Source organism: Heterocephalus glaber, unplaced genomic scaffold, assembly GCF_053883595.1.
Source record: "Heterocephalus glaber isolate CG9 unplaced genomic scaffold, H.glaber_assembly_v1.0 deba00001579, whole genome shotgun sequence".
Taxonomy (NCBI): Eukaryota; Metazoa; Chordata; class Mammalia; order Rodentia; family Bathyergidae; genus Heterocephalus; species Heterocephalus glaber.
In genome coordinates this window covers 9,854,482-9,876,138 of record NW_028258360.1, presented here as the reverse complement: position 1 = coordinate 9,876,138, position 21,657 = coordinate 9,854,482, and the positions used below count along the sequence as shown (strand labels likewise).

Sequence of the window (21,657 nt, the reverse complement as noted above, 5' to 3'; positions counted from 1 at the left end):
ATAAAAGGGAAGCGTTTTGAATCGATTCAGGACATTGAGGCAGCCAGGGCAGCGCAACTAAAGACCCTCAGGAAAGAGGGCTCCAGAGCTGCTGCAGGAAGTGCCCAGGACGGTGGGATACACATGTTGGAAGTAAGGAGGAATATTCTGAAAAGAATTCATGGCAATGGGTGTTACTGTAAAAAGATTTTTTTTAACTTAAATGTTCACTGTTTTTGTCAACCACACCACCTAATAAGGCACAAAATATCAAGCACAGGAGGAAAGGCCACTCGAGACCAGCAGAACCCATCAAAGTAGTCACGAGGAGGACGGGAGCGTGCAAGCAAGGACAGCTTGGCGGTGCCTGCCTGTCTGCTGTCTGGCCATCTGCCTGGCCGTGTTGCTGATGCTACAGGGACTCCGGCTCACAGGCAGTAAAACTGTCTCAGCCTAAGAAACGGCCAGGAGAGCAAGAAACACAAACGTCACCTGCAGTGACACCAGCGGTGCCTGTGCCCCAGGCCCCACTCGCCCTACCGGTGCCAGGGCCCGAGCCTCCTTCCCCAGGAAAAGGGAAGCAGGCGGCCCAGCGTGGGGAGAGCCGGGCCCTGGCACCACTGCTGCAGCCACCTGAGCATCCCCACGTCCCCATCATGGGGGACCAATTCCAAGAGAAGCCACGCATCCCAGGACAGGGATGGGCAACAGAGGGAGAGATGCGGAAACAGAAGGGAGAGAGTGGGGGAGGAAGTCAGAGGAAAACAAAGCTGATAACAGGAAAGAAGGGCGTGAGAGTAACAGTCAAAGCAGAGGCACAACGGGAAGTGTGGTCTAAGCACAGAGCAGGGCCATGCACAGACACGGCCAGCAGCCGAGGGGCTTGCAGGGCCAGGCAGCCCTCTTCCCTCTTCCCTCCCCAGGGCGCTGTGGTGAGGGGTCTCTGGGCACCGCGGGCAGTGAGCAAACAGCACTGGGCACACAGCACACATGCGGTCGGGGCTGTCCCTGAGGAGTCGGCAAGATCGCCACACAGAGGATGGGGAAACGCTGGGAGGGAGCTGTCCAAGGGCCGCGTGGTTCCCCAGGGCCAGAGGACACAGGGCTAAGCGAAACCCAACAGGTTCAGGCCGAATTCACGAGGCACATGTGTGCAGCTGAGGATGGCCGTGTCCGCAGCTGCCACCCGGGGCCCAGGACACTGCACAGCACACTGTGAGCCCTCAGTGGGACACAGAGCTGCCCGGTGCAGTGTCAGGCTGCAGGGGCTCCACAGCCCCAGTGGGAAAGGCCCCGGGGGGAGCGGCACGGGACTGTGCTCCCAGGACACCCTGCCTCCTCCTCGACACCTCTGGGAGGCTGCAGGCTCCCTACAGGCTCCCCTCCAATGCCCCTTCCTTCCCAAGACCCGAAAGGGGCAGGCGCAGCCCACACACCCTGATCTCACGCCTGCCTGGGGCTCCTGGGCCAGCACTGTGGCCTGGGCTGGACTCTTCCATGTGCCCTGCAGCAGGGGCCCTGGAGAGGCCTGGTCTGCAAAACGCCGCTCCAAGGCCCACAGCAACCCTACAGCACCGCGTCCTTCTTCCTCCCTCTGCCCCAGGTCGGCGTGTACACACTGCTGGGTGTGCATACGTGCGTGGCATGAGTGTGTACGAGTGACCGCACCATCATAAAGGCGGTGGTCCTTCTGGGCTGGCTCCTGGGAAACCCTCCAGACTGCCCTGATTTAGCCTGGATTTAAGTTTGTTCGCTCTGTTTTGAGAGCATGACGAACACAGTCCCAGTCCGGCTCTTCTGCAGCCGGCCGCCCCGGCGCGGCACTGAGATGAGTGGGCAGACCCACGCTCCCTCAGGGCAGCTGGTTAGGAGAGTCTTCCTGGAGCCGAGAATTCCAGCCGTGGCTTAAAGGGGCTCTCCCGCCCAATGTGGTGTGTGAGCGCTCTGCCGGGCCGGCCTAAGCTGCGCCAGGCGCCAGGCGAGGGACGGACATTCCTGGCGAATGGGCCCTCGCCTCTCTGCCACGCCCTTTGGTGATGTGTGGAAGCCAGGGGTGCGGAATCCGGCCCGACCTCGCTCTCCCCTCCCCTCCGCCAAGTGGCCTCTGGGGCTCGGGGTCCGCCCTCGTGGCGGCTGTGCAGCGCGCGGGTGTGCCCTCTCCGGGTGTGCCCTCTCCGCCACGCCGCACGTCCTCCAGGTGGCGCGCGAGCGTGCCTCGGCCTTCTTCCGGTGCTCCTGGTGCGCTCCGGGTCGAGTCGGTAAGGGAGGAAAAAGGAGGCTCGAAATAAATTTTAAAAGGGGGGGGCTCTCCCTCCAAACAGGCTGGAGACGGTCCCTCTGTCACTCCTCCAGAAGTGACCTGTCAGCTGGTCAGTCAATGCCTCTGCTTTTTGGGTTTGTTTTTTGGAGACAGGACCTCACTGTTACCTCAGGCTGGTCTGGAACCAAAGCAGTCCTCCTGCCTCAGCCTCTCGAGTGCTGGAACGTGCTGTTAGGAGCAGCTGTGAGCGCGGCCTTCCCACCCGACCAGTCCAGTGCCCACCCTGCCCACCAGCCTCCTGCCCTCCCGCCCAGGCCCAGGAACCCTGCCAGAGCCAGGCCCTTCCGACTCCGGCCCACGGCCCCGAGCCCTCCCTGTCCTCCCATCCCCACGTCCCCAGCGCTGGCGTCCTGGGACTTGGCAGAAGGGAGTCCGAAGTCAGCTGGGAGAAGCAGCCCCCCCCCGCCACTATACCAGACTGGGTTTTCCACGAGTCCGTGGAAGATCTAGAACTGCCAGATCCCCTGGGAAGTACGGTGGCATTCCCATCCAAACCTGGATCCAGCTCTGGTGGATCCCATCCAGTCTGCTCCACTCCTCCCTCCGTCCGACTTGGGCGTTTCTGCCTGGCTGAGAGCTTCGTCTGGAGTTGTGTTTTCTCCTTTCCTCACCTCCTAGGAGCCTGTGGTTCCTTTTTTATCCCCCACAGTACCCAGCATTGTGAAGCAGGGGAGTCCTAGTAAGTCCATTTGGTCCAGATGCATTCTGTGTTAGAACACAGGTTGAGAGGTTAGGGGTTGAATTTGTTCCCTAAATTCAATATCAAGGTCCTGACCCTCAGTGCCTCAGGATGCGTCCTCATTTGGAAATGAGGTCACTGCAGATGTAATTAGTTAAGATGGTGGAGACACTGCTGTCCTCATCAAGGGGGACCGCGACACAGCCTGCAAACCCCAGGGCAGCAGCATAGAAGACTGGGGGTCGCAGAGCCTTCAGGGGCACCTCAGCCTCAAACTCTGGGCCTCCAGGTCACAGGACAAATGCACACACCAGGGCTCCCAGCAAGGCCCGGGGTGATCCCTGACCTGCACTGACACCCCAGCCTTGGTGGATCCAGGTCTCCTACAGGGCGCAGCATGGATTTGGTGAGCTTCTCTGCCCTCTCCTCCTGGGACAAACAGAGAAAACCCAGTTCCTGAGTTTTCACGGTGAGTTAAGTGACTCCATCTGCTTCGTCCGAGGCTAAAATTCAAACTGCATGCTAGCATGGCTTGCATTAACCTTGCAGGGTTTCCTGCATCCGGATCTCACCTCCTTGGACTACAGGACCTGAGATGTCATCAGAAGGAACTTGGTACTACTAGGGCCCAGGACACCATGGCTTTTGTATGTCCCCAACACAAGGGAGCAAGGGTGTCTAGGCAGAGAGAGGTCACAGAGCACGCCCTTCATACACAGGACGGGACACTCCCGACCCTTCTTTCTCCCCCTTACAGCAGGGAAACTTGGTGGCGGTCATGGAAAGTTCCTCTTCCGCAGCACCCATGGGAAGGCTCCTCGTGCACCTCTGCCCACTGTCCAACCTCCCACCCTCCTAGAAACACAGAGGGGCTTCACCAAGGGGACCCAAACCCAGGCTTCTCTAAGCAGGAGGATGCCTGGAGCTCCATGAATGTCCCTCCCTGCTCTGAAAAGAGGAGCCCACAGTCCTGCAGAAGCCCGCGGGATGTTTGCCTAATAGCACGCTCCGGGACCTTTCCTGTCGCCTCAGCCTCGTGGCAGATGTTAGGCTGTGGATGTGCAAAAGTAAAGCCTCAGGCTGCTCCCACAGCCACCACTGCCAAGGTGCCCATGTGGAAGCCGAGTCAAGCAAAGATCCTTTCAGCCCCACACAGAGATGTTCGGTGACGTTTCTAAATGTCCCTTGGTAAGGTAAAGGGACCCAGAGTCACACGCCCTCACTGAGTCAGAGCTGGCCCACATGCAGGCCCTTTGGCACGTTACCACATGCAAGTGCTGGCAAGAGCACAGGTGACTTCCGGGGAAACGGGGACTCCCGAGCCAGGACTTGAGAGACAGACTGGCTAATATTTGACTCCCAAAACCTACCTTTGAGCTCGAGTACCAGGAATTCTGTTTATAATTTGGTGCTCTGATGCTCAACTTTCATGGTGATAGAATCCGTTTTGAATAAAACAACAGGGGTCCCAAGGGCCAAAACAGCAGTTTCGACCTGAGAAACGGCCCACGTGGCCATAGTTTTGAAATGTATCTGTCCCAATCTGGCTGCTATGGACTAAACATTTTAATCATTCCTTTCTTTGTTGTTTTAGAGATGAAAAGAACACTACAGTTTTCCAACAAGATCTTTTTCGAAATTTAAAAAAGAAAATGATTGTGGAACTTAGCTGATCAATATTAATGCAGCTAACACAACAAAGAACCTGGGGCTTTGCCGGTGACATGGCTCTGCCGACCCCACGTGGGAAGTTTCTTACAGCTTTGCTCTGCGAAGTGGAATAGCGTTTTCTTTAAGCCTGTTTTGGTAAACTTAGTGTGCATCTCAGTCTACAGCATCTGTCTTTTATTATGAGAGGTACCAACACCCAGAAGGCAGCCTTCATTCCCCATGCCCTGAAAGGTCCGTCCTGCTCCCGGCCCTCTCAGATCCTGTCAAATCCTGATTTCATCCATTACTTTCATTTACAGGCAACATTTTTACTTCAAAGATGGGCAGGTTATTCATTCCAAAATGTGGGTCCTGTTTTCATAAAAATGTTCCAAGGCAGAAAAACACCTAAAACAAACGGTCCTGCATGCAATATCCATGTTAAATCAACTGCTTCCTGGCCAGATTTTAAAAGTAGCACCATACTGTGCAAACTTAGGAACAAAAACTAAGCATTTTACTTTTTCCAAGCCACTTAATTAACATTTGAGTACTAACAGATTATCATCCTGCCTGGGGGCCAGTGTACCCCATGGAAAATTAAATAGCTCTTCCGAATAACAGAGCAGTTCGGTTTCCAAATTTAACACTTTTTAATTGTCCACCTTCTTGTACATTATATACTGGCTCCAAAAGCTGGAGGTACAACTTCAGTACATCTGATGTTAGTGGGCGCCTGCTCCGGAGGCCCCGTGAGCTGCCAGGGGGGCAGCTCACAGACAAGGTCAAGGATCGCCCTGCGGCCCAGAGAGCCCCCAGCCTGTTCCTGCGACCAGGAGAGGAAATCTGGATTCCTACACCGGCCATGAAAGATCCCGGGCTTGAACCCAGCGCGTGCGGGCTGCAGGCTTAGGCACGGGAGAATTCTTTCGTGGGCAAAGTAGAAAGTCATGCAGAGCCCCGGCCGCGGCTGGGGGCGGCTGTGTCTTTTCAACAGCGCTGTCAGGGCTCCAGGAAGCAGAAGGAGGGTGGGCTCGGGCCGGCCGCGGTGACGCCGGCGAAAACCAGACAAACAAAGCCCTCGCGGGCAGCTGCCTCTCCGCGTCCCTGGCCCGGCCCGGCCCGGCCCCGCCGCACACAATGGCGCCCCGGCTCCGCCGCCGCCGCGGGCCGCGCACAAAGGAGAGCGCGCCAGGTGCTCTGCGCGCATCGCGGCCGGGCGCGGCCGGGGACACTTACTTTCTCGATGGTCCCGGGCAGCAGGCGCTCCAGCAGCCTGCAGAGGACCACGCCATCCTTCAGCGACGCCTGCAGGAAGCCCTCCGGGTCCGCCACGGTCTTCTTGGGCGACTCCAGCACCCCCAGGGTGATGAGCCACGTAACGGTCTGCTCGGCCGAATTCATCGCGGCGGCTGCGGCGGCGGCGCGAGTCAGCCCCGAGCGCCCGCCCGGCCCGCGCCCGCCTCCGCGCCCATGGGCCGCCCACAGCTCGGCCGGCTCGGCTCGGCCCGGCCCCGCGCCCGCCCGCCGCCGTCAAGGGCCTGCTCCTGCCAGGCGCCGGAACCTGCGGGCGCCCGCCGCCGCCCCCGCCGCCGCCCCCCGGCCGCGGCCGCCGTCGCCCGATGACATCACCGCCGGGAGAAGAAAGACGCGGCGCCCGCGCGCGCCCCGCGCCCCGCGCGCCCGGCACCTGCGCCCCCGCCGCCGCCGCGCCCTTTGTCCGCGTGTCCACGCGCGCGGGCTGCGGGACGCGGCAGCCCAGACCGCCCCTTTGTCGCTGCCGCCCGAGCCCGGGCGGGGAGCGGGCCAGGCGCTGCGTCTCCGCGCCACCTCGCAGGCCGGATGACGGCACCGCGCGCCCAGAGCCACGCGCGGGGTCCCTGCCGGGGGGCCGCGTGCGTGACTCGCGCGGGGCGGAGGAGGAGCCGCCCGGGGGCGGTGCGCGGGCGGCGCGGGCGCGGGGCTGGGCGCGACTGTCGCGTGACGCGCGGGCCCCTTCCCTGCGAACACGCCGTGGGTCTCCGCGCGCCCTGCGCTCTGCCCCGGCCCAGCACGGCGCTCGCGGACGCCGAGACCTCGCCGAGTGCCGCACATCTGTCGCTGCCTGTGACGCCCAGGCTGGAAGCCTCCAGAGGCTCCCGCTCGTCCTGCCCTGCTGTCTCCTGGAGCACTTCGACTGCAGCCACTAAGTGCATTTAATCGCAGCGTTTGGTGAAGTGGTTAAATTTACAAAAACACAAAATTCAATAGCACGGGGATCTTGGATCAAGAGGGTAAGCTATTCCTGGACAACAGCTGCGGGCTGGACGCCAGCGGCTCTGAGAAGGGCTCTCGCCTGTTGGACATCGGCCTCTCGCCTGTTGGACATCGGCCTCGTCAGGGCCCGTGAAGTGGCTTCTTGTGCCCTTGACCGCAAGTGTGGCCTCGGGGCAGACTTCCACCGTCCTACCCGAGACCCGACCTGCCGTGTCCCACCCTGCCAGAGGCAGTGCAGCCCTTGGGTACTGTCAAGTGCTCTGCCCAAGCAGCCTTTGTCAAGGGAAGGGTCTCAGCCCACTGAGGTTCCTGGGTACTCTCATTATTGCTGGATTTACAAGATCATTTAGAGCGCATCCATCACAGTTTCAAATTCTCTTGAACTGATGCTTATAATCTGGTAAGAACTAGTCACCTTGATGACCTGCCAAGTACAGAAGCCCTAGGAAGTGTGAACCCCAGCACCCCAGGATCCCTGGGTGCCCACAGCGGGGGTGAAGATTCACAGGCCACCCGTTAGATCCAGTTTTTTCCACTGAAGTCCCTGCACCCTTAAAAGCTCTGTGGCTATTAGGTGTGTCCTTTCTCTTGGGTATATATTAACTTCAAAAGCATTTATTTGGAAGAGATTCTAGAAAGTAGCATTGCTTGCCACTGGATGTTCTTAGGTGCGTCATCAAGCTGTTTTAGGGACCAGGGTCGGCATTTGGTTACACTGCCCCTGCTGTTTGCCAAGTGCCTGAGACAGAACATGTTCGCCATGCAGGGCACTCAGGAGCTGGTCGGGCAGTGGCTTCCAGCCCAGGAGACGGGGCCCAAAGCACAACTGTGGCCCTGTCTGTGGCTGCCCCTTCCGCCCTCCTCAGAGGTACATGGGGTGGCTTTCAGGGCCAGCACTCCACAAGAGAGGTTCCAGCTTTACCCTCAGTGAGGCCGCTGTCCCTGCCCGATAGCCACGTTCCACATTGTCCTCAGGGCCCCACTCGCTCAGCTGCACAGCTTCAACCCCCAGAGCTCAGTGGGGCTTGTGTAGGGTCCTCAGAACATGGTTTTGGAAAAGATCAAGTGCTAAGATCCACCCAACCTTAAACTGCTCAGTAGGGGGCGCTGACCCAGAGTAGTGGTGGTGACCCCGTGGCACTTGTGCCACAGCGGGCTGTATCACTGAAAGCTCTACAGGTTGCCATCACTGCCCTCAACTGGCATACCCACACCCTGCAGAATTGCTGTGGGACTGGCCATCACCTGGATTGGAGAACATAGTAAGAAGGACTTCCGTGGAGCTCGCTGCATCTTCTGCACATCACTGTAGGTTCTTGTTTTATGCAACAGTGTCCTGTTTCTTTAGCGTAAATATGGTCAAATACAAAAAATTAAAGGTACAGGGCAGGGAAAAATAGTTTAGAAACACATATGGCAGAAAAATCGCACAGGACCCAAAGACATCTTGCCAATCCAGTGTGTGATGAATCAGAACACGGGTGGGGTGCTTACCCGAGTCTGGGTGCCCCCAGAGGAGATCAGAGCCAACAACTTGGTATAAGTACTTCACTGGGGGAGAGAGCTGGGGGTGCAGTGAGGAAGAGGAGGGTCAGGGGCTGCACTGGTCAGCTTCCCCATCACCAGGACGGAATGCCCGGCACTCACCAATTAAAGGAGGAGAGGTTTATTTGGCTCACAGTTTCAGAGGGTTAAATCCATGGTTGGCAGGCTCCAAGGCAGATACACCATGGCTGAAGAAACCTGCTCACCCTGTGCAGACGGGAGGCAGAGGGAATGGAGGAGCTGACAACAGGAACACGCGTTGCTGGCTCACACCCCAGTGAGGCGATTATCTCCAATGAGGCCCCACCTCGCAGCTGCACATTCAGCCAAGAACTCAGCCATGGACAATCCACTGAGTGCAGCACCCCACAATGTAGCCTCTGGACTAGTGAGACTTGGGGGGCTTTCTAGATCTAGACTGAAACAGTGACAGTGCAGAGCGGGTGTGTGGGTGAGCAGCCTGCCAGCGGGATGGGTCTCGGGCACCTCTCATGGCCCAGGGTGCCCCGCAGGGACCCGTGCTCAGCATTGGGTCCTCTCAGGAGCCAGCGCCTGTCCCGCATCCCACCTCTGCACAGGTGAGCACCATCATCACGGGGGCGGGGTTCCCCCGGCTATGGCAGTCTGGTGTGTGTGACGCCAGGCCCTGTGCCCCTTGCCGTTGCCCACGCCATGCCCAGTTCTCCGTGGAGTTCTCCTTTGGGTATGTGCGAGGTGCTGCCAGGGCACAGGACAGCTGGAAGCCTCCGATGGGGCGGGGAGCACTAAAAGCCTGCTCCTCTCCAGGCAGGCCAAGCTCCCTCCCCCCGGCCCGCCCCGGCTGGGGGACCTGCCCACTCCCTGCTACCTCAGCCGTCTCAACCCACTTCCTCTCCCTCTCCGCGTGGTAGGTGCCTGCGCAGATCTGGCTGGCTCTCCATACGCTGATGTAGAGGTGATGACGGCACAGCCGGGTGTTGTGGAACACCTGTCCACCCTGTGGACACTGTCGGGCTGTGCTGTCTGGCCGGTAACAGGAGTGCACTCAGATTTCCTTCCTGTGTGGCTGCCTCCTAGGTGCTCTGTGATGCACCTGCCTTGGTTTGCACACCCACGTGCACACACACAAGGTGGACCCTGCTCTGGGGCTTCACAGGCCGAGGAGAAGCATCTGGGCCTTTCTCTCGGCTTCCACTCTGGACGAGATCCTGGGCCCTTCTGTGCCCTGTGGATGAATTGCTGCATCTCCACCGCTGCCTTCACACAGCAACACTCCTTTGTCTGTGTCTATGTTTCTCTCTTGTACGGGGGACCCCAGTCATGGCCAAGGGTCTACTGAATCCAGGATGACCCCAGCTGGCTTGGTTACATCTACAAAACCCTGCTTCCAAAAAGTCGCATTCACAGGTGCTGGGAGTTAGGACTGAGCACATCTTTTGGGGGACAAATTTCAACCCCCAATAGGATCCCTGAGGAGCCATCAGGACCCTCCTGGGAAATACCCCAGCCAGGACCTGGAGGGACTCCTGTCCACCTCCCAGGAAGCACCTGAGCTTGGGGCCCCGAGGTCCGAAGACCCTCAGGCGTTCTGGGGTCGCGGGACTGGCCCTTGTGAATCCAGCCGTCCCTTCTGTCCCCACAGCCGCTGACCATGCTCACTGGAGTCGCTGTGCCACCCGGGTCGGCCCAGCTCTGTTTTCCATTTTTCCTTTGTCGGTTCACGTTTACAGTGCGTGACATCCACCTCCTCGTGTGGAGTCGGCGGAAGCCCGTACGCGTCTTACTCCTTTTTATCCTGTCTCCTCCCTCCCTCCATCTCTCTCTATTTTTTTTTTTTTTTTTTTTTTTTTGGTACCGGGGAGCGAGCTTGGGTCCTTGCGCATGCGCAGAAGGCGGCGAAACCGCTGAGCTAAATCCCCGGCCCCTCCCTCCATCTGTTGACCCCCTTCCTTTCTGTACGTGTTTGCAGCGTAATGAAAGATAGATGATAGGAAGTAGGGAGCTAGACCTTTCCCAAAGGCCAAGGGATCGTCAGATGGAGGCAGGGCCGGGGATTGAGCTCAGTGATTCTGGCGCCTGCCTCTAAAGACCAAGGTCCCGGGTTCGATCCCCGGTACCAAAATAAAGAGATGGAGGCAGGGAAGAGGCACGGGACTGGGCTGAAGAAAGGAATCAAGATGCGTTACCTGCGTGTCTCGCTCCCCGAGAGGAACAAGAACCCTGCGCACTGCACACTCGGCCGCGTCTTGCCCAGGCGCGCTCCGCCGTGCAGCAGCTGCAGCTCTGGGAGAGGCCCTGCCACGACCCTCCGTGGGCCCCCTGACAAGGGACAAGAAGACAAGGAAAATGTGCGCCCTCCTCCGGGTTAGCATGGCTTCAGCATCACGAGTTAGTGCTCAAATCCTACTGGGACGAGGGATTTTTTTCTAGTATCCTTATGAACACGTGGAGTTTGGAAAGCACATTGAGTGCATTTCAGTTTGTTAGCCCTCTTTCTGCTCCTCTGTTTGCACTTAGGAGACCTTTCTCCAGGCGCCTCTCATGTTTCTGAATATCTACAGCTTTTGTTCCAAGCTGTCCTTTTAAAAATGCTTTCTACCAAACAACCTCCAAAGACAGACACGAACTGCCGTGCTCCGCAATGCAGGGCAGGGCAACGCTCCCTGTGGCTGGTGGGTTAGAGACGTCTCCTTGCACAGTGCCCGGGCAGGTGCACACAGTCCCTCTAGGTCAGGGTTTCCTGTGCTCAGGTCCCCGAGCTGTGATACACCCACCCTCCACGTGTGGCCCCCGGCTTGGCCCTGCCTCCTAGGGACCCGAGACAACCCAGAGTCCCTGTGTCTGACCCAGGAGCCCGGAACTGTGGCTGCCTGCGTCCGCCTGGCGCAGGGTCAGACCTCAGGTCCACAGCGCCAACTCATTTCCCAGGACGAGTGTGCAATTACTTCTTCCTTCCCAATATAGCTTTCGCTGTGGCCCTGGAGGTTTATTGGAAAGCAGTTTCTTTTCCCCTGCTTCCAGAGAGGTTTGTAATTGCCCTTTGGATTTCCTCTCCACCAGGTTTCTGTATCGGAACATATTTCTTAGTCACCGCGAAGCTGAGACTTCCCTGGTGTCCAGGGCTTGGGGTTCCTGAGACAGGGTGTTGCTCTGCAGTGCAGCCTGGCCTTGAGCACCCTGTGCAGCCCTGGCCAGCCTTGAACTGTGATCCTCCCGCGGTAACCAGGCCACTGGGCTGAGAGACCCCCACTTTCCACACTCTGCTAAGATTTTAAATGGCCCACAAATCTCCGAAAGAGAGCGTATGCTCTATTCAAGAGGCTGTGTGTTCATGTTAGATAAAGATTCTGTACTTTTAAAAATTGTTTATTTATATTCTGAAATAAATTTACGCTAACAGTATGTTTCCAAAACAGTTTCCATGCGCCCTCAGTGACAGTGAGCTGCGCAACCAAAGTTCATTTTCACGAGAGGAAGCTAGAGCGGCGCTGCTAACCAGAGAAGTGGCTCCTCATGCCGTGTGTGTGTGTGCGTTCCTGTGTGCAGTTCTGTGACCCCACCGAAGTCAGGCCACACGCCGTCCACAACCACAGACGCTCCAGGAGCCAGACTTAAGGCTCACACTCCGGCCGCTGCACTTCTAAATCCTCTCTTCTTGTCACTGTTTTGTTGATCATCCTGCAGTTTCTTGGGTTCCCCCTGTGTTCCCTGTAAGTAACACCCATCTTTGTTCTTTCCCCAGGCAGTCCAGGCTGCTTTGCCTGGTGCATTTGTTGTTGTTGTGCTTGTCCGGTAGCAGCATTTCTCCTGCTGGGCTCTCTGGGCTGTGGCTGACGTCCTCCTTAATTCCACACATTCTTGGACGTTAACCCTTGGAATATTTCTCATGCCCTGGGCCTGCTCCCTCTCCTGGGACTCCCCTTGCACACACGCTACCTTCTTTGGTGTTTTTCCAAGCTCTGGGGTCAGCTCTGTTGGGTCTCAGTTTGGGTCGGACAATGGCCATTGCCTGGGTCCTCAGGCTCCCCGCCCTGTGGACGCTCCTGCTGGGCCCACCCGCCATCTTTCCCTCCTCTCAGCTCGCTTTCTGGCCTGCTGTTTCCACGTCATTCCCCCTGCTGTCTCCATCTCTCTGGAACAGGGAGAGGATCGTCTTGGGGCCAGGGGAGCCTTTTCTCTACACAAAATCCTGCCGCCCTTCAATGTCTAGGTAAAAGGCTCTGAGAAGCGCTGGCCATGTGCCCTTCTGAGTGACTCTGGAAGCCACTTGAGGATGTACAGAGTCCAAGGCCAGCAAAAGGCCCACAGCACATGAAGAATTCCTCAGCACTGTGACAACAATATGGCGGCTCTTCAGACAACTGACCTCAAGCCACTGGGTGACCCAGCTGCTCATCTGCAAGGACACACACCTACAGGGACAGCCGTCTTCACAGCAGCGCTGTTCACCAAAATGTGGAAGCCACTGGGTGTCCATTGACAGACGATGGACAAACTCACGTGTCCATGCAATATCCATTATTCGCCATAAAAGGAAGGAAGTGCTGGCACCCATGACAGCATGGATGAGCTTTGAGGACATCATGCGGAGGAAAATGAGCCACTCCAGCAGGGAGCTCCCAGAGACAGGAAGTGGGTGGTGGGCGCTGGGGCCAGGGGAGTCAGTGTTTGACAGAAGTTTCCGTGTGGAGCGAGGACAATGTTCTGGAAACCGGTGTCAGTGCTGGTGCAGACACAGCAGCATTAATGTACTCACGGTGCACTGAGACACGTCTCACTTCAGGGACACCACATTACACATATTTACCACAGAAAGAAGAAAATGCTTTGTTACTACAGACTTTTTAAAAACAGGAAAGCCCTTATTTTGGTTCCAAGAAGGACACCCTGCACCAGGGTTGCATGAAGGACATGAAGGGAGGACAAGAAGGGACAGCACCTCCCCTGGACGAACCTGCCTCCAGGCTCCTTCACCACCACACCGCTGAGGCCACCCCGAGACTCAGGGCAGCGAGACGGCAGTCACGTGCCTCTGCTCAGGGAACATCTGAGTCCTGCTCACTGGGGAGGGGCCTCACCTCCTCGCACCTGGGCAGCACTTGCAGGCCACATGCGCTCGGCTGCGCTCACACCTGCGGGCGGCGGAGGGCAGGGTCCTGGCACCTCCTCGGACAGGACATGGCGACCTTGGCCTGCTCTCTTCTGTCATTGCGTGGCTTTCTGGTTCTGTTTTCGGACACCCCTGGGAATACGCTCGTTGCCCACACACAGGCCATGGGACAAGGGAAGAGTTGATTCGGACTCATTCGGACTCTCCCGCCCAGCACGGCTGCCCAGGTAGGGTGGGGCCATGACCGCAGCAGCTGAACACAGCACAGCTGAATGTTCTAAGAAGAATGCACAGGAATTTCAGCCAACACACCCAGCTGGGGTTGTCATAGTTCTGTCTGGTAAGCGATACAGACCTGCAGTCCTTGCAGTGTGGCTTTGGACGTGCTGAGTCTCACCTGCCCTTCCCCACCAAGGGCTCCGGGACTGCTGGACAGAGCTGTGGGCTGAGCCCTGCACCTCAGCGCTCGATGCTGGCCAGGGGCCTAGAAAGCAGCACTGGCAGCAGCCTCAATGCGTGCTCGGGACCGGGAGATGCACTCCCCATGCTGTGCACAGGGCCCGAGCACAGTGCCTGGCTGCAGGGCTGGAGTCAGGGGTCCCTGCTCGGGCTCTGCCATTCCAGCTCTGGGGTGCAGGAGGCGGCAGAGGCAAGCACAGCCCAATCGAGAGACAGAGCTAGACCTTGGCTGCCGGCCACCGTGAGGCTCAGCTGGACCACCGCCCAGGGACACACAGTGGGCTTCTGCCTGTGGCTGATCCGGCTTCTGATCCAAAACCACAGCAAATCACTCGCTTTCCCTCTGCCCACAAAGTGTGATGTGGGTATGGGTGTGCGCTCTTTCTTCCAGGTTCTTCCCGGGGACCCCAGACCTCGTGGTGGGGTGGGAGGTGCCTGCCCTGGCCCATGTTGGAGCCCCAGGTTCTCTGTGTTGGGGTCAAAGGGGTCAGGGAGCCCCAGAGGCTGGCGCTGGCAGCTCCGTCCCCGTGGAGGGGTGACTGCCGCCTAGTGGGGACCTGCTTGCCAGGGCAGCACCGTGGACCGGTGGTGCACAGTGACGCCCAGATGGTGGGGAAAACAGTGAGGGTCCAGGCGCTGGGGCTGGAGACACTGTGCACACCGCACGGGTTCTGTTTACATTTTCAAACACATTAGAGTAGAAGACCCTACCGGGAACACCCTGCACACCCTGCCTCTCTGAACACGCCTGTCCTCTCCTGCCGCCTCTGAAGCAGTTGCCAGGTGCGGTGTGTGCATGTGTATAACCAGTGCGTGCGTGCGTGCGTGTGAATGCACAGAGGGGAGCTGAGGGACCCGGATGAGGAGCACGCTGCCGGCCTCCTCTCCCGTGCCAGTTGGCTCCGCACTCAGGTAGCGGACAAGAGCCATTCCTACAGTCAGGAGACCCGGCAGCACCTTCCGGATAAAAGACCACCCCTTCTGCCCCTCAGGCCCGACCTGCTCACCTCTGCCGGGGTTCCGCGCCTGCAGTGGGGGAGGCTACCCGGCAGGGGGCGTGCGCGCACCGCCGACCGGGTAGCCCGCAGCAGAGGCTCAACTTCCACACAGCCGGGACTTTCCTGACTCTGCAGAAATAAGAGACAGCAACAATTCCCTGCGGTGCCGCGTTCTTCTCCTTTACAGCGTCGTTTTCAAACTGTCAGTGCTACCCAGAGAAATGTGCGTCCACGCCACGTGGAGTCCAGGCCCTGACGCAGAGACTCCCTAAGTCACTAAATGGCCCAGGCTGTGCTGGCACTTTCCATCCTCCTGCCTCGGCCTCCCAGAGTACTGAGATTACAGGCATGCACCTGGCTACCTTTTAATTCCTGCACCCAAGTGTCCTAGTTAATGGCTGATTGCAGAAGATGCCGCAGGAACCTAATGAACAGATTTGAACCCAGTGTCTGGATGCCCCAAAGCCCTGGGGTCTCCCACAGCCCCAGGAAGCAGGGACAAGGACATCTACATCCCACCCTGAACTGCCTGGGCTTGGGAGACATCGGGTGGGTGTAAGCCAGGGAGCCCACAACCAGGTCTCTGTTCTGTTCCTGGATGGAGATCCAGTGGGTGCTGCAGAGACGGCCTGGGGACAGCGGCCCAGGGGAGGACAGGAGAGTGGCAACCGTCCACGTGCGTGGCTGAGGAGGCATGGTGTCCCCATGCCACACATGGGCCATGCCGTCCTCAACAGCGCTACTGCACCTGCTCTCAAGCAAAGAGGGACGCTGAGGCACGAGGCTGCACCCATTCAGGCCCCGGCTCACTCGGAACCTGGACAGCAGAACCAGGACCTGGCAAAGCCAGACCCTCAGAATGGCTGTGAGGACCAGGTGGTGGGGACAGGCTGGCAGCCCGGGGCTGCTCACTGAGTCCGAGCAGGCGTCCTGGGAAGGTGGGGGAGGAGAGGGGACCTATGCCACAGACCCGACCCGAACAAATCAATGAGGCCATAAGTGGTTGAAGTGAACTTACATGAAGTAGCAGGAAAACGTGATTGAGGTGCTTTCCGGCAGCCACTGTGGGAGCTTTACAGTGTGAAGTCCCTCTCTCAAATACTTAGTGATCGAAGGGCGTGAGGCAGTGACTGCCACCTCTCCACCGAGTGAGTGGTCAGAGTTGGGCCCGGCCACGGGGCAGGCGAACACTGTGTGACCCGACGGCACGGGAGGACGCAGCGCCGCCTGACCTGCTTGAGACGCCCGGCCCCGGTCTGGTCACAAGGGGAGGGGTGAGCCACGCAGCGGGGCAGTGCACAGAGGCCACCCGGGGCCTGTGAAGATGTCCCCGTCGTGGGATGGGGAAGGACAAGTGGACAAGTTCCAGGCGCCAGAGAGGCCCAAGGGTCCAGCTCACACCTCGGCCCTGGCTTGGCCGACAGCGCCGAGCTCCACGGGGAGTGGGCCAGACGGCCGGCTGAGGACAGCAGAATTTAGGGTCCCGCAGCTCAGGGACGGGAGCTTGAGATCCAGGACCCGGTGGGAGGCCGAGAGCACCCTTGGTTGGGTCTGAATCTGCCCAGCTCCATCTTTGGTGCAGTTTGTGTCTACTGGGGGCCCCGGGAGCATAAGATCGGGAAAGGGGTTCCAAGAGCCAGGCAGCCACCAGGTTGCCATGACGCGGACAAGCCGCGCCTGGTCTGCGAGGCCCTGGGCGGCAGTGTCTGCTCACAGCTCAGCTCAGGCTGTTGGGGCTGGCGCAGACCCAGGATCCCCAGTGAGCACCTGGCTAGGGCCCTGCTGCCTGCCCCGGGCAGGTGGACACGGGGCGTCTGCCTCCAGCCACGGAGGGCCATGACAGCGGTGCAGGGTGGGGCTGACCCTGCACCCCACTCAGCCACCAGCGAGCCGTCTGCACCAGCAGTTCTCACTCTGCCTGGGAGTGCGTGCACGCGTGTGTACACCTTCTGGGTTTCTGATCTTTTGTCTGAAGGGTACCAAAAAGCTGCTTCCCGCCCGTCCTCTTCACACGCCTGCTGACCACCAGACCTTTCCCGTGCAGCCTCGCCCTGCATTAGTTTCCCGGGCAGCCGCTCACCCACCATTGTGTGGGCAGAGCACCTGACAGCCCCTAGGACCGGAAAAGAGTGCTGGGTGGTGGGCCCTGCTTTCACTTTTCTTCATCTCTTGAGGGAGTCTCCCCCAAAACTGAACACGCATGAGGATGGCACCACAGTCCGCAGGAGAGGTGTCACCCGTGCATGCAAGTGTCATCTCCAATCGTGTGGCTGCTGCCCAGTCACCTGGCCACAGGTACAGGTCAGTTCTTCGGCAGGGAATGTGCTTCCGGAGCTGAGCCCATGACATCATGGGGACTCGCTTTCCACCCGCAATTCCTGCTGCCGGGCACATGCCGGGGGACATTCCATGTGTCCCTAGAATACTGGGTCCCACAGTTGTCCGGAGCAGGCACTAATACGCTGCCAGATCCTGGGGTCACCCACACCCCCCCATTATCTGTCTGACAGACCCCGTTACTGAGAATGCGCACCAGCCGGTTTGCCCTTGAACTCTTTCCTGTTTGCTCCCTGTGGCTGGGAGTTCTTGGTAAGCATGTGCGCACTTGGGGCTCTGTACTTGGACATGTGGAGTCTCAGTGCCCAGATGTCTCTCTCTGTCTCCGTACCACTCTGCGTCCTGAGGTCCATTCCACCTGGACCAGGCACCTAGGCTTGTGCCATGGCTCAGGGTGCTTCCTTCCCTACCTGGTCCCTCTGAGCCCACGCCCATTCCTACGATGCACGCAGCAGAGGCTGCATGGCGCCCACCTGACTCCGTGGGGTCCCCTGCCGGTGAATTTCAGCCCTGACCTGCACCAGCTGCCACGTGGTCCAGTTTGACAGCTGTGCACCAACATCTGTGACTCTGTCCTAATTGCAGTTTTTATGGATTTGCAGTGCACAGTGACTGTGCCCACCACGGGGAGGTGGTGCGTGTCCAGAGCCGGGCTCCATCCCTCCCGCATCCCTCCTGTGGGGCTCCCACCTGGGTCGGACAGTTTTAGATCTAAAACAAAGTCTAAACAAAGTTTTAGGAAATTCAAATGTATTGGGCACAAATTTGAAAACAGGATCTATTATTACTTGCTTATTTTTCTATTTCTAGCTGGACTATCAATCACTTTCTTGACAGAATTTCTCCAGAGAAGGCCTGACCAAAATGTTGATTTAATATGTTCCTGTTTCCCCTCCTTCTCATCCATGTCACCCTATTGGTCATTGCAGTTGTTGGCATTCCAGAAAGAGAAATAGGAGCAAGATGCTGTCACACAGTCGCCGGTGGGCATTTTAAGTCATATTCAAAAGGCAGAAGGGTCTCACCCCATTCCTTTGGAAAACGGGATTTATAAACCATAAAATGTGCTGGATATGACTTATGTTTGAATGAGGTGCCCAGCAAAACCAGAGGTGTTTCACTCTTCCGGGTGCTTTGGATTGGAGCTCATGGGGTCTTGCAAACACTCCCCGTCGTGCGTCAAGTCTGACCAGAAATTCGGAAGCTTTCATAGATTTGATTTTTTGAAAGCTTTTGTACTACCACTTGGGGGCGGGGCTCAGGTAGCATGAAGCTGAACAGAACTGGTTGAAACCAGGTGTTTCAGTAAGGCTCCCACTTGACTGCCTCTCACGGGCCTCTGTGGCAGCCAGTGGTGCCTGGGCCGCAGTCCACACCGGTGGGGACCGTCTGAGCAGGTGGCCACCAGGCGTCCTCGAGCTGGGAGCCCGAGCACAGAGCTTCACCTGCAAGACAGCCAGTGTCCTAGGTCAGGGCTTCTTTGATGGCTGAGCACCGTCACTGTGTCTCCTGAAGCCCAGCTCCAGAGATGCTCCTGCTCCTGCAGGTGTGAGTGGTACAGAGACAGCCCCACTGGCCTTGCTCCAGTGTAGCCGGGCCACTGACCGGGCCACAGCTGGGGGCTGAAACCTTCTGTGTGAGCTGAGAAGCGCTTCTAATGTCTGACATGGGTCTTCACAGTTAAAACAGAAAGCATTCACATGGAATACGGACTTCTGGCTTGTCTTGAAAAAGTGGGGCCACCCAGCAATGCAGAAATCCCACTGCCACCCGGAGCTGCCCCGTGAGCCGCCTGTTCCGTCCCTGTCCCATGGCTGCCAGGCCCCCACACTTCCCCACCTGGTCCTTAAACTGCTGGGAGCTGCAGCTCCTGGGCTACAAGCCCCTGTACTTTCCAGTTAAGGAACAGCAGGAGCTGAGATACAAACTGGGTGTGGTGGTCCATGCCTGTAATCCCAGGGCTTGGGAGGCCTGTGGTCTCCATGAGTTCAAGGCCAGCCTGGGCTACACAGCAAGCTCAAGGTCAACCTGAACTACATAGTGAGGCCCTGTCTCAAAAAAAACAGTGGGGAAGACCGCAGTATTGATGAGGCCCAAAGCAGCTGCGAGCAGTGCAGGCTGGGAAGAGTTAGCCCCACAGCTGCCTTGTTTATAGAAGAGAGTCCTGCCGAAGCCTGCGTGCCGAGGTCAGGGTAACTCGCACCCAAATTTTTACAATTAAAACCTTTTTAACTAGAAGGACAATGTTTTAATTACAACCATGTATTTTGTCTATTTTGTTTTTAATTTGAGAATGTTTTGTCTAGTCTTTTATGAGCCCTGCCTCCATTAGTTTTTATAAAAACTGCACAACTGGGGCTGGGGATTTAGCTCAGTGGTTCCAGCGCCTGCCTCACAAGCGCAAGGTCCTGAGTTCGATCCCCAGTACCAGAAAAACCCACACAAACAATGAATCATGCAACATAAAAAGAATTTAAAAAAACACAAAACTGCACGACTGCACCTCCTCCAATGTACCCCCACCCTTGGACATAGCTTGTCTTTACCCTAATTGATTATAAATAAAAATCAATGGCTTGGACGGACCAGGGCCTTTGCTGCATGAGCAGCCTTGGCTGTCCTGGCTCCCCAGTTTCTCTGTCTCTTAGTTCTGTCTTTTAGTTTTTTTCTCAGCCTTGTGTCGTACACTGAGCAGGAGACTGCAGCCTACTGCAGAGGTTTCTGGTAACATTTCAGGGGTCCCTAGTAACTGGCTGGGATTACAGGCGTGCACCACCATGCCCAGCTTGTATCTCGGCTCTTGCTTTTTGTTAACTGGAAAACACAGGGGCTTGTAGCCCAGGAGCTGCAGCCCCCAGCAGCTGTAAGGACCAGGGAGGGAAGTGTGGGGGCCTGGGACATATGTCCCGCCCTCGGGACTTGGGCAGCTGCCCCTCCCCACCCCATGGCCCAGGCCCTCGGACAGCCTAGGGACCTTCTACACTCCTGGGGTGGCTCGGGGCACCAGGATCTGCAAGGCAGGCCAAGGTTTTAAAATAAAAATGACAGGTGGCAGGATGTTTCTGCCATTGGAAAGAAGACCCTGGATTCCAGGACACGGGACAGCTGAGCTGGTGCTGCCCCTCCGGGCCCATGGGGTGGAGTCTGTGTCAGCATGGCCTCTGCTGCCTCCTGGGCAGGCTCCCCGTGACCTCAAAGGGAGATTGGAGGAGCTGCTGCCCCTTCTCGGGCCACGCCCTGCAAGAACTGGAGTTTGTCCTTAGTCCAGAGAGTGGCTGGTGAAACAGCTGTGGCGGAAATCAATCTGCGCCAACAGAGCAGTGAGTCAGGGTGGCAGAGGCACTCGGCCACCAGCAGGTCATTCTGGCCACCAGCAGGTCATTCTGTCGTGGAGCCTACACCCGCCAACACGCTCAATCTCTGGGAGGGAAGTTGGGTCTCCGCCCATTCAACCCAAGAGCCCCATGGGGTGCGGGACACCTCAGCTCTCAGCAGATGCTGTCCCCAGGAGAGCAGAGGTGCAGCCAGCACAGGAAATGACGCAGTGGCCGGGGACAGCTGTACCTGCTTGGTGGGCAGTGTGGAAGGTGCCCCTGTGCTCCCCAGACTGACGTCTGCTGCGGCCAGAGGATGTGGGAGCATGTTGTATTCATTCTGGGATGAAACCTGTGATGCACAGAATTTTAAAACCCAATAACCAAGAGATGACTAGAGATAAAAATCAACCCCTCTTTAAAGTTTAACCCAGTTGAGCTGGGTGTGGTGATGCACACCTGTAATCCTAGCATTGGGGAGGCTGAGGCAGGAGGATCACCATGAGTTCAAGGCCATCCAGGGCTACATAGCAAGACGCTGTCTCAAAACAAAAAACAACAAAGTTTACCTTCTTTAGCCAAGAAGATATATATTTTTAAAAATAACCTAAAGAGACCAATATCAGGCAATGAAATGGAAGCAGTAATAAAATTTCCCAATGAAGCAAAGCCCAGGACCATATGGCTATGTGGCTGATGTTACCAGACTTTTAAAGAATTAACACCAGTGCTCCTTAAACCATTCCATAAAATGAAAAGGAAAAGGCTCTTCCAAACTCATTCAACAAAGCCAGTATTATGCCACTACCCAAACCAGATAAGGATATAACAAAAAGACAGAAAGAAAGAAAGAAAGAAAGAAAGAAAGAAAGAAAGAAAGAAAGAAAGAAAGAAAGAAAGAAAGAAAGAAAGAAAAAAAAAAACTGTAGGGCAAAATCCCTAATGAACATGCAAAAATTCTCAAAAATATACTTGCATATTAGCCTGGCATGGTGGTGCATGTCTGTAATCCTAGCATTGTGGAGGTTGAG

The 21,657-nt window shown here is 57.3% G+C and overlaps 1 protein-coding gene across 5 annotated transcripts in view; it reads right to left on the bottom strand.

Annotated features, from left to right (window-relative positions):
- Arhgef7 (Rho guanine nucleotide exchange factor 7) overlaps positions 1-6,064 on the bottom strand; it is a 114,952-nt gene extending 108,888 nt beyond the window's left edge. For 3 of the 5 annotated variants that reach the window (XM_087193145.1, XM_013077303.3, XM_013077304.3), the window contains exon 1: positions 5,868-6,063. In XM_087193145.1, the coding sequence (XP_087049271.1) occupies positions 5,868-6,032 (165 nt within the window). In that variant the 5' untranslated portion in view covers positions 6,033-6,063. Of the gene's footprint in view, positions 1-5,867 lie in introns of all 5 variants that reach the window. The other 2 variants (XM_004858541.3, XM_004858545.3) reach the window with 1 other exon arrangement.
- Positions 6,065-21,657: the final 15,593 nt, after the last annotated feature.